Genomic DNA, 15,781 nt, shown 5'->3' with positions numbered 1-15,781 from the left:
CTATAAGCAGTTTCAGGAAGCACTTTGCCAAGATCGCTCCGCCTCTTCCGCCGAGTAGGGTATATAAAACTGTTACGTAACTTCCGCTCTCTCTTCCACAGGAGGCCTACACGCCGCCGCTTGGCCGCCGCCATGGTAAGACTGGAGTTCGTGCGGGAATCCAGCGACATCGGAACTCGGGCAGGGATGATCTGCTATCAGGGGGCCAAAAACACCCTATCCGGGGGGCCTGCAACGTCTGTGTGGAGCCTTGGACCCCTCATCTGCGAAGGGACGAGTAAAGACATCTAGCTCTGGGGAGTGGGTCCAGAGGAAAAGTCACCCCGTAGGCGCTGGAAACACGCTAAAGTCTTGGGCTTCTATGGGCATCTCCGGTCTCTGCTACTCAGAGTGTACTTTTGGGACCAGGCAGGAAACTTGCCCTCTCCCCAGAGGTTGCATGTTCTCAGTCCTGCGCACTTCATGTACCTGATGTCCGCAGGACTGAGGAGTTTGCTGTGCAGTTCATGAAAAGGGGTCATTGCACCCTGTGTGACAGGCTCCCTGCTTGAGGTTAAGTTTTGATGGTACTTCACGGTGTCTGATTTCTCCCCCATCTCTGTCAGTCTCTAGTGATTCCTGAGAAATTCCAGCACATTTTGCGAGTACTCAACACCAACATCGATGGGCGGCGGAAAATAGCTTTTGCCATCACCGCAATTAAGGTAAAGGAGGGTAAGGAGTAGAGAAATGTAAGTGAAATGTAGGTTGTTAAGATACAAGCCATAAATCGGACGAGGTTGAGAATATTTAAGTCCCAATGAGATCACCTCAGGGTTTCAGAAAAGGAGCAACTAAACCCATTACCACATTTACTCCAAAAGGTAAGTAATGAAAGCCCAAAGAGTAGTCTCAGGTCAGTTCAGAGGATGGTGCAAGTGGGTTTGTTGTCTTCTGGGATTCACTACAGTTTTCCTGGAACCATTATCCAGCTTAAGAGCTCCATTCTAGGTTTGATTTCTGTCACTCCTCGTCTGTGCATAACAGCCATCCTTCCTGTGAAACTTAATTGCATCTAGAAGATTGAGTGGAAATGCTAACAGATTCTAAGTGTGAAGAAGCCAGTAGGTGGGAGGGGTGTCATTACCATAGAGCCTGGATATTTACTCAGAAGCCAGAGGTGAAGTGGTTGCCTTTTTCCACTGGAAGTGGAAACCAGTATTTGGGCTAGTTGCGTGAGTTAACAATGAGTGGGTACAAACTTGGCTCTCCCCCTGATGAACTTCAAGCCTTCTGGATGGAGACATCATTTTTCCGTTAATCAAGACATGCAGTTCTAGAACTGGCTCTACCCAATTGTGCCTTCTGTGGGGAAAAGGATAATTAACCTGTCTTGCTCACAATCCTCAGCTTCTTGGGTATGATAGGTGCTAATACCCTGTTAGGGAGTGTTTGTTACCTGGGGTAGTGTAGTCTAGTTTCAAAGAGTTTAAAGGAAACCGATAAATATTTTATGGGTAAGTTGTTGGTTTACGTTTGATTTACAAGATCAATATACCCTTTATTTTCTTCTGTACTGCAGGGAGCACAGCTTTCATTTGTTCTTCAATAGTAGATAAGACTGCAACCTGTGAGACCTGGTAGCAGTGTAAAGTACAGTACATTTTTCAAGGGTTGCTGTACTTCAGTGAGATAGTGAATGTAAAAGATGAGTGTGGTTAACAGGATGCTTCTGTTAAACCCTTCCTCTTTGAAGTTCATTGGTTTGGTTGATGCTTTAGTTAGTGTGTGCCATAATCTTTGTAGCTAACCACAGTGTAACCAAAGCACCTTTAGGTAAGGTAGTTAATGAGTGTTATGATAACAAATTTCTTAAGGGAGGCCTCCCCAGTGGCTCAGGGGTTAAAGTCTCAGCACTATCAGGCTGTCACCAGTCACTGCAGCATGAGTTCGATCCCTGGCCAGGGAGCTAAACGCGTATGGTGCAGCAGACCTCTCCTGTCTCACCCTCTGCTCCCCACTCTGTCTCTGGTGAATCACTCCCTGCACTTTTGGCCTACACCCCACCCAGTTCTTGTATGCATGAATAAATAACAATAAAATTTTTAAAAATTTTCATAAGGATCCTGGTGCCCCTTATCACCTTTAGGGAAAGGTGCCTAAAGATAAATGAGTTTGTTCCTTTTGTGGCGAACCAGGAGAAACAGCTAGTTTTTCTGCTGGTGAGAATTAAAACTTGGTGGTCTTTGGTTAAGGATTTAGGATGGGGGAAGTATTTGAAGAAAGTTTCGGGGGAGAGGGGTTCCTCAACAGAGGTCATTGATTGACCAATGGAAGGGTAAAGAATGGAAGTTGACACAGGCAGAAGGTATAAAGTGGTAATACAGATCCTGCAAGGTTATGCTGCAGTCCCTTCCTAGTTGTATTGTCTCCACATGTAGACTTTGGCTGTGGTTGTTATTTAAGACTGGCTAATCTTCCATCCTCTCTCTAAATCTGGGTGAGAGCTGCCAGGTGAATTGTTCAGAAAATTGGGAGAGGTTGGTTAGTTGGTCATAGTGACTGGAAGGTGCCCGCCCACTGGCCTTGTTTATAAGGAATTTTTTTCTGCTAAAATACCAATGCCTTCGGGAGTAATAATGTTCCAGCTACTTTCTAGAGATTAATAGTAGGTTGATATCAACACTTACACTTTGTGGTCTTCTACTAAAAAGAGTTAAAAAATGGTCCCTGAATTTACTCTTCTGGATATAGAAAATCCCAGTGGGCTCCTTGGGACTGAGGAAAGGAGGACTGACTTAGGCTGGTAAGCCAGTATCTAGAGTGTGAAAATACACTTTCAAAAACTTGAGCTTGACAGCAACTTTAAAATTTTTTGATTGGAAAACTTTGAAAGTTCAAAAGTAGTGGAAATTATCACCTCCCATGGATATATCATCTAGCTAAAAATTTGCAACCTAAATCTCAGGCCTACTCTAATCTGTAAATTTACGTATGAGGGACTTAGACCCTAATCTTTCTGAGTCAAACTTCTGATAATCTGATGCCCAAATCTTTTTTTTTAAAGATTTATTTATACAAGCACTGGGTATAGTCAGAAGCGCGGGAGGGTGAGAGAATTCGCCAGAGCAGAGAACAGAACAGGCAGACTGACGAAATACACTGCTGAGGGGAACAGCAGGCGAGGCAGGAGAGGTCTGCGTGCCATATGGGACCCTCGCTGGCAGCCCAGGATTGAACCCGGGGATCGAGCCTGCGCGGCAGAGGCTGCGGTCAGCTTCGCAGGCCAGCGGTCAACCGCTGTACCACCAGGGGAGGCCCCCAAATCATTTTTTTTAATGTATTTTAAAAGACTTATTTTTATTTATGCATACAGGGAGCTGGGGTGCAGGCCAGAGGTGGTGGGCAGTGAAGATTCATCAGAGACAGGGGAGCAGGACAGGCAGATTGACTGAAATATGCTGCTGAGGGGAGCAGCGGGCAAGACAGGAGAGGTCTGCTGTGCCATGCGGGTAGCTTCCTGGCCAGGGGTGTAACTGGTGCTGCAGTGGCTGGTGATAGCTTCATAGTTCCATGTGCCACGAGGGAGGGGTTTTAGAGAGGTCCTGGGGCTATTAAGATAAATTACCACAGAGTTGACTTAAAACACCCAAATCCATCAGTGAAGCCAGACTCCCACTGAAGGCTCTAGGAATCCCTCCAGTGGTGGTTGCCGTCAGGCCTTGGAGTTCTTAATCTTGCAGCTGCATCACTCCAGCCTTCTTGCCTCTTATGTGGCCTTCTCTGTTCAATTTTTATGGTATCAAGACATTGGGCTTAGGGCCTACCCAAATCCATTATGACCTCATTTTAATAAATTACATTTCCAAAAATCCTAGTACAAATAAGGTCACATCCTGAGATTCTAGATAACCTTACATGGGGGTGGGAAGAAGGTGCTTAAGTCTACCCAGCACACCATTGTTCACACCAGACCAAATCTGGTTTGTGAATTCAGGTGGAAAGATGTACTGGTGTTGGTGTGGTGCCACCACTGTAAACATTAATTCCCTCTTGAGTTTGATTTAGGGATTAGCTTCCGGTCATCTCTAGGCACTGACAAAGTTTATGACCTTGGAAAACTTTGGTCATGGGGGCATGTGGTAACCTGCCCAAACATTGTAGCCCTTAGTGACCCCAAGCAACTGACAGTTTTGCCTCCTGATCAATCCTGTTAACTCGGGAGAGACCCTAGTCTTCCTGCTTTTATGCTGCAATCTGCTTGGGGAGCCAGGCATCTTCCATAGTGTAGAGATTAAAAGCGGTATGGTCTTTCATGCTGCTGCTATTATGTCCAACAACATGTTCAATGACTGTATGTTCTGGGCAGTGTGAAAAAGATCTGCTTTTGGGTTACCTACCCCCAAGTTCCTGTTCTTGGTCCAGCTGTACTCCTGATCCCCTTTATAGGTTGTATTTAGGCTTCACATCTGGAAAAACAAGTGAGGCGAGGGCAGTGTGGGAAATGCAAAGCGCTGGGTAGTGGGACTCAAAGAATGCGCTGGGTTGCAAAGCTGCACGCAGCCTCTGCAGCGCCGGTTCAATCCCTGGCTGCTCCCTAGTCACCGAAGGAGGGTCCCACATGGCGCACAGACCTCTCCTGCCGCCCGCTGCTCCCCTCAGCAGTGTATTTCGTCAGTCTGCCTGTTCTGTTCTCCGCTGACTCTGGTGAATTCTCTCACCCTCCCGCACTTCTGACTGTACCCAGTGCTTGTATAAATAAATAAAGTAAATCTTTAAAAAAAAAAAAAAGAATGCAGACTAAAACTCAATTACAAAATCTTCTCAGGGTGTGGGGCGAAGATATGCTCATGTGGTGTTGAGGAAAGCAGACATCGACCTCACCAAGAGGGCTGGAGAGCTGACAGAGGATGAGGTGAGGACAGGGAAGGGGACTGGTGGGCTAGGAGGGGGGACACCAACTCCAGATCTGACCCTTGTCCTGCCTGCCAGGTGGAACGCGTGATCACCATTATGCAGAATCCACGCCAGTACAAGATTCCTGACTGGTTCTTGAACAGACAGAAGGACGTGAAAGACGGGAAATACAGCCAGGTGTGTGTGGAAAGATTGTAGAAAAATAGGCAGGAGTTCACTTAGAACTGGTCGTGGGAGGTAGAGTAAGACGAACATCCTTCCACCTTCCAAATCCAGGTCCTGGCCAACGGTCTGGACAACAAGCTCCGTGAAGACCTGGAGCGACTGAAGAAGATACGGGCCCACAGAGGGCTGCGCCACTTCTGGGGGTGAGTGGGGGTAGGGTTCTCATCTCCCTGACTCCCCCACATTCCCAGAGATTTCTTCTCTGTGCTGGTATGACCCATGGCTATTTTCTTTTCTCACTTGCAGACTTCGCGTCAGAGGCCAGCACACCAAGACCACAGGACGCCGTGGCCGTACTGTGGGTGTGTCCAAGAAGAAATAAATCTCTAGGCCCTGCAAATAAATAGTTTATACGGCTATGATCTGTGTGGTTCTCTGTTGCGGGGATACTGGTGTGGAATGCTGTCACTCAGCCCTGTTAGGCATTCTCCCCTCTTTCCTGATGTTACCCACTCAGCTGCCCAAACATTGAGTATCCTTGGTCTTAGTTAAAACAAGTTACCAATTGCAGCCCTACCTGAAGCAACCCTTCACCTGGTGGGGCTCCGCCCTCTTAAGATAAATGAAAGGTGATAACCAACCACCCAGCCTGGAGGTGGAGCCTGACCAGCCTCTAGACAATCAGGCTCCTGGGGGGTGGCGTGCCACGTGGTGATAGAGCTGGGCCGCTGGTTGTTGGGGGTGAGTAGCTCGTTTGGGCCACTTAAAGAGACCTAGTTTCTAAAGGATGAGGGCTGGGAGTCAAATTTTGGGGAGATGGTGATTTCACTGACCCGGAAGAGCAACCTCCAGCATCAGGCTTCCGGCGTGATTGGTTGGGGAAGCAGGCTGCTGCCGGTTCCACAAGCTCCGCAGCGTTCCTCTAGCAAAGGGGTTGAAGTCTGTTCCCGCCCGGGGGAGTCTGGCACGTTGCCGCGGCTTCCAGCGAGAGGGGCAGGCCCCCGCCGCGCGTGTGGGGAGGGGCGGCGGGAAGAGTCGCCATCTGGAAGCCATGGCGCGGAGCTCCGGAGCCGCGGGGCCGCCACAAGGTAACCTCGCTCCCTCTCCAGCTCCGGTCTTCCCCCTCATCCCGCTCCCCACCTCCCAGGGTAGGCGCTGGCCGCATGCTCCGCCCGCCCCGCCTCGGGCCGGTTTGGGACCCAGGCCACCGAGACCCCGGCTAACCACCCTCTCCCTCCCTCCAGCTCCCCTCTGACTGTCACACACCATGCCCTTCAGCCTCTCCCGGCGATTTCTCGTAGCCGCCCTGCTACTGGTGATTGTTTGGACCCTCCTGGGGCTTTCCGGTATCGAGGAGGAGCTGCTGAGCCTCTCGCTAGCCTCCTTGCTTCCAGCCCCAGCCTCGCCCGGGCCGCCCCTAGCCCTGCCCCGCCTCTTGATCCCCAACGAGGCCGCCTGCAGGACTCCCGGCGCCCCACCCTTCCTGCTTATCCTGGTGTGCTCCGCCACGGAGAACCTCAACCAAAGGAACGCCATTCGGTCCTCATGGGGCAGGCTGCGGGAGGCCCAGGGGCTCAGGGTGCAGACTCTCTTTTTGCTGGGAGAGCCGAGCAGGGGGCATCCTGCCTGGGACTCGGAGCACAAGATGCTGGCCCTCGAGTCTGAAGCCCACGGGGACATCGTGCAGGCAGCCTTCCAGGACTCCTACCGCAACCTTACTCTCAAGACCCTCAGTGGACTGAACTGGGCAGAGAAACACTGCCCCATGGCCCGCTACATCCTCAAAACTGATGACGATGTGTTCGTCAACGTCCCTGAACTGGTATCAGAGCTGCTCCGGCGAGAGGGACACTCGCAGCGATGGCAGAGGGGCCAAGGAGGGCTTGAGGTGGGACATGAACAATGGGAAGGACACTTCACCTTGGGGCACCAGCCCGTGCCTCTTTTGTACCTGGGCCGTGTACACTGGCGGGTGTACCCCTCTCGGACACCGGGGTACAAGCACCAGATATCAGAGGAGCAGTGGCCTCCCACCTGGGGTGCCTTTCCACCCTATGCCTCTGGCACAGGCTATGTGTTGTCTGCTTCCGCTGTGCAGCTTGTGCTCAGAGTGGCCAGCCGGGCACCCTCTCTGCCACTGGAGGATGTCTTTGTGGGGGTGAGTGCCCGACGAGGAGGCCTCTCTCCAACCCACTGTGTCAGGCTAGCTGGTGCCACCCACTACCCCCTGGACCGGTGCTGCTATGGGAAGTTCCTGCTGACCTCCCACAAGTTGGACCCCTGGAAGATGCAGGAAGCCTGGAAGCTGGTGGGCAGCTCCAAAGGGGGTAGGACTGCACCCTTGTGCTCTTGGTTTCAGGGAGTCCTGGGCATCACACGTTGTCGGATAATAGCCTGGCTTCACAGCTGAGTGCTGGGGCCACAGGTGGAGGAGCTGAGGGCCTATCCACCATCTTCAGACCCTCATGACCTTTTCTCACAGGCCCAAGACTGGGCCCTCACTGGTGGCAATCATAATTTTCTGTCCGGATGTTTAGTACTAGAGACTGAGGAATAGAGGAGAAACCTAGGGGACTGGTCTGCCAACCCCAAGATGGTCATCAGGAAGAGCAAAGAAATGCTGGAGCTGTCCCCTCCAGCCATGGCAGAAGAGGGACACACGCCCCTCAATAAACTTGTCTTTCTACCTCTTCAAGTGTAGTGTGTTCCTCACCAGGATCCCCAGAACACAAACCTGGAGAGGCTAGAGACTGCCAGGACTGCTCAAAGGATGTGGGTGGCAGAGGGCAGCCTCTCTGAGGAGGAAGACCTCTAAAGAGCAAGGCTAAGGCCACAGCAACTGCAATGGATAAGGGTGGAGGCAGGACACCCAAACCCCTCAGATCCTAAAGTAGCTCCAGGCTGGACCAGGGAAGAGGAACAAGGATGATCCAGACACAGTATCTAAAAAAAAAACCCACCTTCCTCTTTAATGCCAACCCACCCCTGGAACCAGATGTCTGCCCCAGTCAGGGACTGGGCTCACGACCCCCTCTTTATTCCAGGAAACAGGCTCATTTCCCCAAAAGCTATCTTAGGGAGAGATGATTTTCATGCCACCCTGGAGCCTGGCTCAGCGTACAAATCTATCCAGGACAGACGGCCGGTGCCCAGTAGGCTTCGCCTTATCTTGCTTCTGTGGCTGCTGTTCAAGGCTCTGACGGACTTTGTCCTGGTGGGGGGAAGGGAATGGGGGAGGTGAGACGGGCAGGCTGGCCAGGCCAGAGGCACAAACAGAGGCACAAAATGCTCATTTACCCGGTGTTCCTCATCCATGACCTTCCTCTTCCTCTTTACCAGGCTTGCTGTTGAGCTGCGCCCCTTCTGCTTTGGCCTTGGTTGGAAGGGGGCCTTGGCTTCTGGGTCATAGCCCTAGAAGAGTAGATAGTAAAATCCACAAAAGCCCCAGAGGCAAGGAACTGGCAGTACCCAACAACTCACCCGAGCTTTGGGGATATGGGGAGAGGTGTGGGGGTGAGAGGAGCGCCGTACCAGCCTCTCTATCCGCTCCTTCTTTTCCTGCTCCAAAGAGATGACATCAACCTCTGCCAGGGCTCGTGGATCTAGACAAATGAGCTCTGCAGGGACCTGGAGGTATCACAGAGGGACAAAAATGGGTAAGGAGTCACAAGAGGAAGACCCCCAAGAGGAACAGAAGCCAGAGACCACCATTCCCACAACCCCCAGTATGGGGAGCTTTCCCTACCCTCAACCCCAGACCACACGCAGGCACGTCCTCACCTTCTCTAACAGGGCCTTCACCTCCCACTCCTGGCGCTGCTTCCTGCTCCTGTATGGGTTACTCTCCAGGCCGTCAAAGTTGGGCTCAGCAGCCCCTGGCGGGAGGAAGGAGCATGGAGCCATCAAAAGGAACTCTTGTCCAGCAGCTGCAGCCTGACCAAGCCCTGCCTGTGGCTCTCAGGCCTACTCTAGTTTCCATCCTGAGTTCATTTACTGTGAGTCCCATCCCCGGGCCCACTTACCAGGGACCAGCATGCTGGTGATGCCCCCACTGTGCCCGACCCCTAGCACATCTTCAAAGGGGCAGAACTGAAGGCCATGTACATGGCCTGAGAGGTGGTGGGTGAGGTAGGGCTTCTCCAGGGAGGGTGGGCTGGCCTTGCCCTGCCCTGCCCATATGTTGACCACATCACCCATTCCCGCAGCCAGCAGTCCCCGCTGGGAGAAGGCCAGATGCCCTGCTCCCTGGGGCAGGGTCCGAGCGGTCAGGGGCTGGAATGTCCCTCGCAAGTCAAAGATCTTCAGCTGGTGGTCCAGGCCAGAAGTGGCCATGTACCTGGGGAAAGAAAGAGAGGGGCTCAATCACAGACCTGTGGGCAAGTCTAGGTATGAAGCACAGGTGGGGAGAAAAAGACCAATAATGATATTTACTGCTCCCATCACACCAAACACTCCGCAGGTATCCTCGCAGTTAGGGGTGACACAACTCTGTCCTATTTGTGCATGGTAAAACACACGTAACATAAAACAAATTTAACAAATTTTGACTCTACAATTTCATGCCACCAAGCACATTCACATTGTTGTGCAACCACAATAGGTACATTTTACATATATTGATGTGTGTGTATATACATACAGCAGCTTATTTTTTTAAAAGATTTATTCATGCATACAAGAACTGGGGTACAGGCCAGAAGTGTGGGGAGGGTGAGAGGATTCACCAGAGACAGAGTGGGGAACAGAACAGGCAGACTGACTGAAATACACTACTGAGGGGAGCAGCGGACGAGGCAGGAGAGGTCTGCTGCGCCATGTGGGTAACACCTGGCCAGCCGGGGATCGAACTTGTGCTGCAGTGGCTGCGGCTAGCTTCATAGTGCTGCGTCTTAACCACTAGGGTGGCCCCGATAGACAGTATTGAGTAAAGTTCCTGCACTGTACATCACATCCCTGTGACTTAAATTTATTTTGTAACTGGAAGTCTGTACCTCTTGATCCCTTTCACTCATTTTGCTCCCTGCCCCAACTCTATTATTTTTATTTTCCTCTGAGATGAGGAAACTGAACATGGAAAAAGGAAATCAGGGTGAGTGGGAGAGCTAGAATTTAAGTCAGACTTATTTCATTAGTGTCTACCCTCTTACCTACTCAACATGAGTCAAAGAACACAAGACAACCTGGGCCTGAATGTGAAGTTCCACTGTACAGACAGCACAGCAACCTGGCAGAGCGAAGGGTGGACTGCCGTGGTCAGGGTGCACTTTGTGGGAAAACTGGTATTTGAGTCATTCTAGGTTAACTCCCAAGAAAGCACAAGAAATAGATATAGTAGGTACAAATGAATTAACATCAGATTGGAGCCAGAAGAAACAGATCTGTTTTCAGAATGGGTATGAAATATGTTCAAGAGGCTCGGGATGGACATACCAGGAACTTGTAAGCAGTGGACCGAGAACCCAAAGTCTCCAACAATGCTCTCTGGCACCAAAGACTGCATGGATCTGAGAAAGCCTCAGGAAGCCATGAAGTAGTATGCCTGAGGGCCCTGCACTCCCTCCACCCCACACACGCACCTATTCCCTGAAGGAGGGCAAGGTTGATGGCCAAATCCTCTCAAGGAATTGTGACAAAAAGTTGTGTACTTTTTAGAGACATGAGTTTCTACCCTTGCTCTAGTCATCCTTCAGAAAGAAAGGCTGAAAGGGGATGTACCAGGCCAGGGGATGTATGTTTGCCAAAAAGCTGTGAACCCAGAAGGGGACTGAAGAATTCTATGAGTGGAGACCCACCCTGTAGTGAGGCTGAACAGTGGCCCAGCAGGATACTTCTGACAAGACCAGACGATGGGGGCCCTGGCTCTAACTCCACCAGCAGGCAAGGTCATGAGTATAAATAAGGAATAGCCGGGCTCCCGGGACTCAAGGGCACACCCTTCAGTGAACCAGCACTAGGGGCACAGGTTGTTCCTGCCCTCACACACTGTGTTTGGATCCTCCTACACAAATACCAGTCCACAGGCCAGATGCGCATCCAGGCCACAAGAAACAGTTTAGAGAATCCAATGCACCCAAGATTCAAGTTTCCAGAAAACCTTATAAGAAAGGTAATAAACTCATCTCTGAAGTCCCTGTGGCTTGTCTGCGGCACTTCTGAGGAGGGTCAGAGATAAGCGGGATAGGCCTGAGATCAAGTGGTAGAACCATTCAGCTTCAGTTGTTGAACAAACCTCTGTGCAGTGATCACAACACTGAAGCAGCTAACCTAGGCAGCCCAGGGCAGGTCAACCACAGCTTAGGCCTGGGGCATATAGAAGGCAGGTTCTGCCCTCTCCCAGAGCCAGGCTGGCACAGCTATGAAGTCAAAAGAGTGGGGCCAGATCATTTGTCCACAAAGATGGGGGGAGGGGCGGTCCAAGCATATATTAGGCTTTCCTAAGTTGGTGGCCACCTTTTCCTGATGTTCTCTAAAATAACTTAAAAATGGAGTTAGGTGACTTATACTTCATGTAGAAGGTTCCTGAGCAGCAGGGTGAAACAAGGAAAGACTAGGGCCATCCCTGGTGGCATTAGGGGGGAAGACTCATCACTATCAAGCTATCCGCAGCCACTGCAGCACAAGTTCGATCCCCAGCCAGGGAGCTATCCACATGGTGCAGCAGACCTCTCCTGTCTCGCCTACTGCTCCCCTCAGCAGTGTATTTCAGTCAGTCTGCCTGTTCTGTTCCCCACTCTGTCTCTGGTGAATCTTCTCACCCTCTGCACCTCTGGCCCTACACCCCAACTCTCATATGCATAAATAAATAACATAAACCTTTAAAAAAAAAAAAAAAGAGGAAAGCTTATTCTGACAACGGCACCAAAAGACAATGAAAACTGCTCATGAGCACGCATGTCCCCAGAGAGAGCAAGGATGGAAAGAACAGACCTAGGAACAAAGCTCAAGGGTTAAAGCAGTCAGGACTTCACAGGGGCTCAAGAGCAAAGCAACTAGCAGAGTCCAAACCCAGAAAGCACTCAGTAAATGACACTTTTGATCCTGCTATAATGGTTGAAGGACATGGGGCTAAGTAGCTAACTAGAGGGGTCAAATTCCAAGAGACAGGAAAACGTGGCAAAAAGGGAGCAGGCAAGGCGAAACCTTGGGCGTAGAGAGTAGAGTAACTGGTCCCATAATGGACACACTGAGTTTGGAATGACAAAAGACAGCTGAGCAGAAGTGAAATGCACCACCTGGCAACCATTCTTACAAGCTCCAGTGACTTGTTTTACAAATGGAGGATAAGTGGAACAGTGCACCAGGGAAGGCTCCATGGCCAGTACATCCTTATACCCCTCCCAAACCTTAGCAAAAAGCCCAGCTGCTACAGGTACCCAGTGAAAGCCTGATGGATAAAAGGAATTAGAAGACACAGGAACTTGTGTGAAAGTCAGCCAGACGTGGAGGGGGAGGAAAGTGTGAAGCACACAGAAGTTATGGGTGCTATGAGTCACGCTTCCCTGGCTGGTCAGTGGCTAACCCTAGGATTTAAGCCCAGACAGTCTAACTAGTCTGCTCTCCTAAAGACACGCTGCCCTCCATAACTTTCTTTTTTTTTTTCTTTTTTTTTTTTTATAGAGGCATGTTTATTTATTTACTTGTTTGTTTGTTTGTTTTGTTTATACATGCACTGGGTACAGTCAGAAGCGCGGGAGGGTGAGAGAATTCACCAGAGCCAGAGCGGGGAGCAGAGCAGGCAGAAGGACCGAAGTACACTGCTGAGGGGAGCAGCGGGCGGCAGGAGAGGTCTGCGCACCATGCGGGACCCTCCTCCGGTGGCCGGGGAGCAGCCGGGGATCGAACTGGCGCTGCAGAGGCTGCGGGCAGCTTCGCAACCCAGCGCTCAACCGCTGCGCCACCGGGGAGGCCCCCTCCATAACTTTCTGCCTGGCTGTGACCTGCTACCTCTCCCAGCACCTCTGCCCCAGCATGTGACTTACGTGCCTGTAGAATCTACTGCCACTGCCCGAACCCCTCCACGGTGACAAAGAATCTTCGCCAGTGGCTCCTTCATAGCTGGACTCCATAAGGATACAGTACCTGGGTCAGAGGAGAAAAGCTAAGGTTCCTAATCGGGCGATGAGGTGATTATGCTAGAGAAAGAAGAACAGTCAAGGAGATAAGAAAGAAAAGGAGACAAAAGAGCAATTTTAAGAGTCTTGGGAAGTACAAATATAGAAAAAAGCCAATCAGGAGAGTGTTAGCCACTGACTGACCATTGCTATGTCCAAGATGGATGACGGCATTGTAAGGGTTCTGAGTCATGACGTCGAGCCGTCCAGCCTTTGCATTCAGAGCTGCCACAATCTTCCCCACTGACACGTCCAGGTAGGTCAGAAACCCCGTCTCTGACTAAGAGAGAGAACGAGTCCTGACTGCCCTCTGTCCTCCCTCTTCCCGGGTTCCAGAGGATGAGCAGTCTTCCCTAGAGTTGCTGCCCAGCCCCTGTGCTCCACAGACACTCACAGCTGTGGCCAGGAGGAAATGGAAGGGTAGGAACTCAAGTCGGGTGATGCGGTCACAACGGCGGATGCAATGGAGCTCGATGCCCTGGTTGTCATAGATGTAAAGCCAGCGGTTCTGAGCCACTGCGAGCAGTGCCTCTGAATGCAGAAACCTGGAGAGGGGAGCAGGGGGCAGAAGGGTTCAATGGGAAAGGGATTCACAGGCTATTATTCAGTCAGGGATTGGCCTCTCCCACCCTCACTGACCGGATGTCCCGCACCGCCTCCATGACGTTGATCTCACAGGTAAGCCTCTTGGTCACCCAATCAAAGGCTGCCACATGACCCCGGCGCCCTCCAAGAGCCAGGTGTCTATATTGTTGGTGGGGGACAGACAGGATGTCAATGCAGGGGAGCGTCATCAGACCATCTGAGGTCTGCCCATGTCAGCCCCTCCTCTCCAGGTGAGAGGAGAAATACTGTTATGTATGCTCACCCTCACAGGCAAGCAAATCCCAACGACCCTCCCCACGTCAACAGCCCAAACATGCTGAGTGGTATGACTGAGGCAGGCATGGCTGAAGCGATTAAGAGACATGGCCACATTCTGGCTACAGGCTCAGTGGATTTCAACCTTACCTCCCAGTTCTAGAGTAATTCAGGCGGTAGGGTCCAAACTGCCGCAAGTTTAAGTCAAAGTGCTGGGAAAAAGAGAAGTAAAAACAAAAAGAATACCCAGAAGTAATTGGTTTCTTTCAGCAATTCCTTCTTTTACTACCCAGCACCCACTTGCTCTGCTCCTCAGTCAACCCATTCACCCCTTTCCCATTCTCAGGCTCACTTTGGCTGCACTCGCAATGTCCACAGCCTCCACGATGTCAGCCTGCCGAATCTTTGCTGTGTCCTCCCCATCTTCCCCTTCGAGAAACCTGCAAGTGAGTGTTGGAGTTGCAGCAAGGTTCTCTAATATGAAATGAGTGTACCACATACAAATGAGAAAGAGTAGCATAAAGCAGGGGTTGGGGGTGGGGTTAAGGTCCACTTACCCGGGTTCCTCAGCAAGCAGTAGTTCAGAACGAGCAGCTTTGGCACTTACTTCCTCTTCCTCAGCTTCGGCCACCTCAATTCGGCTTCGGGTTTTAGGTTTAGAATGTGGCAGCTATAACATCATGGGTGGAGGAAGAGTGGAAGAAAAACCTGAGGCTAAATGGGGTCCCTGATTCCTCCAACTCACCCTTACTGCAACCCCTCCCCACTCTCCGGCTGGTCCTCACCTTTTTGGATTTATCTATGCGACAAAACTTCTGGGCCGCCTCCACAGGGATAGGGGCGGGACCTGGAAATGGGTCCTGGGCCTAGGGCAGGGAGAAGACTATTAGTAGATAGACTCGGGCTGACCCCATCCCTCGCACTCTCAAAACACAAGGCGACCTGCACCGCCACCCCCTCAGGTCCCAGGCTCACCCCAGACAAAGTGCGCTGAGGCTCCGGTTTCCTCCGTTGTCGGTGTTTCTTTGGCACCTGTGGCTTCTTGGAGATTCGGGACTTAGGGACGTGAGAGTTCTTTGGCTTTTGAGGACAAAGCTCTCGACTCCTCTTCTTTTTACGAGGAGGTCCTGAAGAGGTTTCGACGGCGGATGGGGTGCTCTCTTCTTCCCAGTATCGCCGGGGTTTCTACGGGCACATCAGAAGCCTTGATGCGCCTCTGCCCGCGCCCCGCCCCTTCGACCCCGCAGCTATAAACTTCCCTTCCATCCCAGGGAGGTCTGTACCTTCTTCGCCTTAGGCTTGTTCTTCTTGGGTGGGACACCCTTGCCTGGCTTGGGGGCTGTCTCCATCTAGCCCACCCGAACAACGACCCACGTGCAAATCGCTCTCAGCTGTCCCACAGTACTGCTGCAACCTCCCGGAAGTCCTCTGGTCTTCTCCAATCAGCACGTACCAAGTATGAAGCCGTCTAGGCGCCATTTTGGATAAGGGCATGCGCCCCGTTGAGGGCAGGGCAAGACTTGGCCTCTCCCTCCCGAGCGTCAGCTGAGAACCAAGTTACGAGAAAAGGCAAGTCCGGGTCAGGGACAAAGAAATGTGCAATTTCTTTATCCAGCTTCGTTTCCAACCTTGCTTAACACCTTCCGAGTCCAGTCAGTTTTAGCAGAACGCCACTGACTAAACACGTCAGAACTACAATTCCCAGAATGAGTCAGGCGACAACTTCCGGCGCCGTCTTTTTCCCAGCA

The 15,781-nt window shown here is 51.4% G+C and overlaps 3 protein-coding genes across 4 annotated transcripts; 2 read left to right on the top strand and 1 right to left on the bottom strand.

Moving 5' to 3' along the window:
* Positions 1–116: 116 nt before the first annotated feature.
* RPS18 (ribosomal protein S18) lies at positions 117–5,478 on the top strand. The gene is made up of 6 exons (XM_084229016.1): positions 117–135; positions 606–704; positions 4,808–4,894; positions 4,972–5,073; positions 5,173–5,264; positions 5,368–5,478. Exons 1-6 carry the CDS (start codon positions 133–135, stop codon positions 5,441–5,443), a joined length of 459 nt encoding a protein of 152 aa, XP_084085142.1. The 5' UTR covers positions 117–132; the 3' UTR covers positions 5,444–5,478.
* Positions 5,479–6,314: 836 nt separating this feature from the next.
* Positions 6,315–7,471, top strand: B3GALT4 (beta-1,3-galactosyltransferase 4; the record flags this gene model as incomplete). Its single annotated transcript, XM_084228374.1, has 1 exon — positions 6,315–7,471. Exon 1 carries the CDS (start codon positions 6,329–6,331, stop codon positions 7,469–7,471), a length of 1,143 nt encoding a protein of 380 aa, XP_084084500.1. The 5' UTR covers positions 6,315–6,328.
* A 529-nt stretch (positions 7,472–8,000) lies between these two features.
* On the bottom strand, positions 8,001–15,397 carry WDR46 (WD repeat domain 46; the record flags this gene model as incomplete). Of its 2 annotated transcripts, none has more annotated exons than XM_084228251.1 (15): positions 8,001–8,272; positions 8,359–8,472; positions 8,593–8,688; positions 8,842–8,936; positions 9,084–9,397; positions 13,041–13,140; positions 13,317–13,452; positions 13,567–13,717; positions 13,812–13,916; positions 14,184–14,245; positions 14,386–14,473; positions 14,591–14,703; positions 14,819–14,899; positions 15,009–15,218; positions 15,317–15,397. In XM_084228251.1, the coding sequence occupies 15 exons, from the start codon at positions 15,380–15,382 to the stop codon at positions 8,174–8,176; spliced, it is 1,830 nt and encodes a 609-aa protein (XP_084084377.1). In that variant the 3' UTR covers positions 8,001–8,173. The 2 variants fall into 2 exon arrangements, with proteins under 2 accessions (XP_084084377.1, XP_084084376.1); XM_084228250.1 differs by having other exon boundaries at positions 15,009–15,059; positions 15,317–15,382.
* Between the last annotated feature and the right edge of the window lie 384 nt (positions 15,398–15,781).

This window comes from Talpa europaea (genome assembly GCF_964194135.1).
Source record: "Talpa europaea genome assembly, chromosome: 2".
NCBI classification, from domain to species: Eukaryota; Metazoa; Chordata; class Mammalia; order Eulipotyphla; family Talpidae; genus Talpa; species Talpa europaea.
Note: the sequence above shows the minus strand (reverse complement) of the source record. Positions and strands in the feature narration are given on the sequence as shown.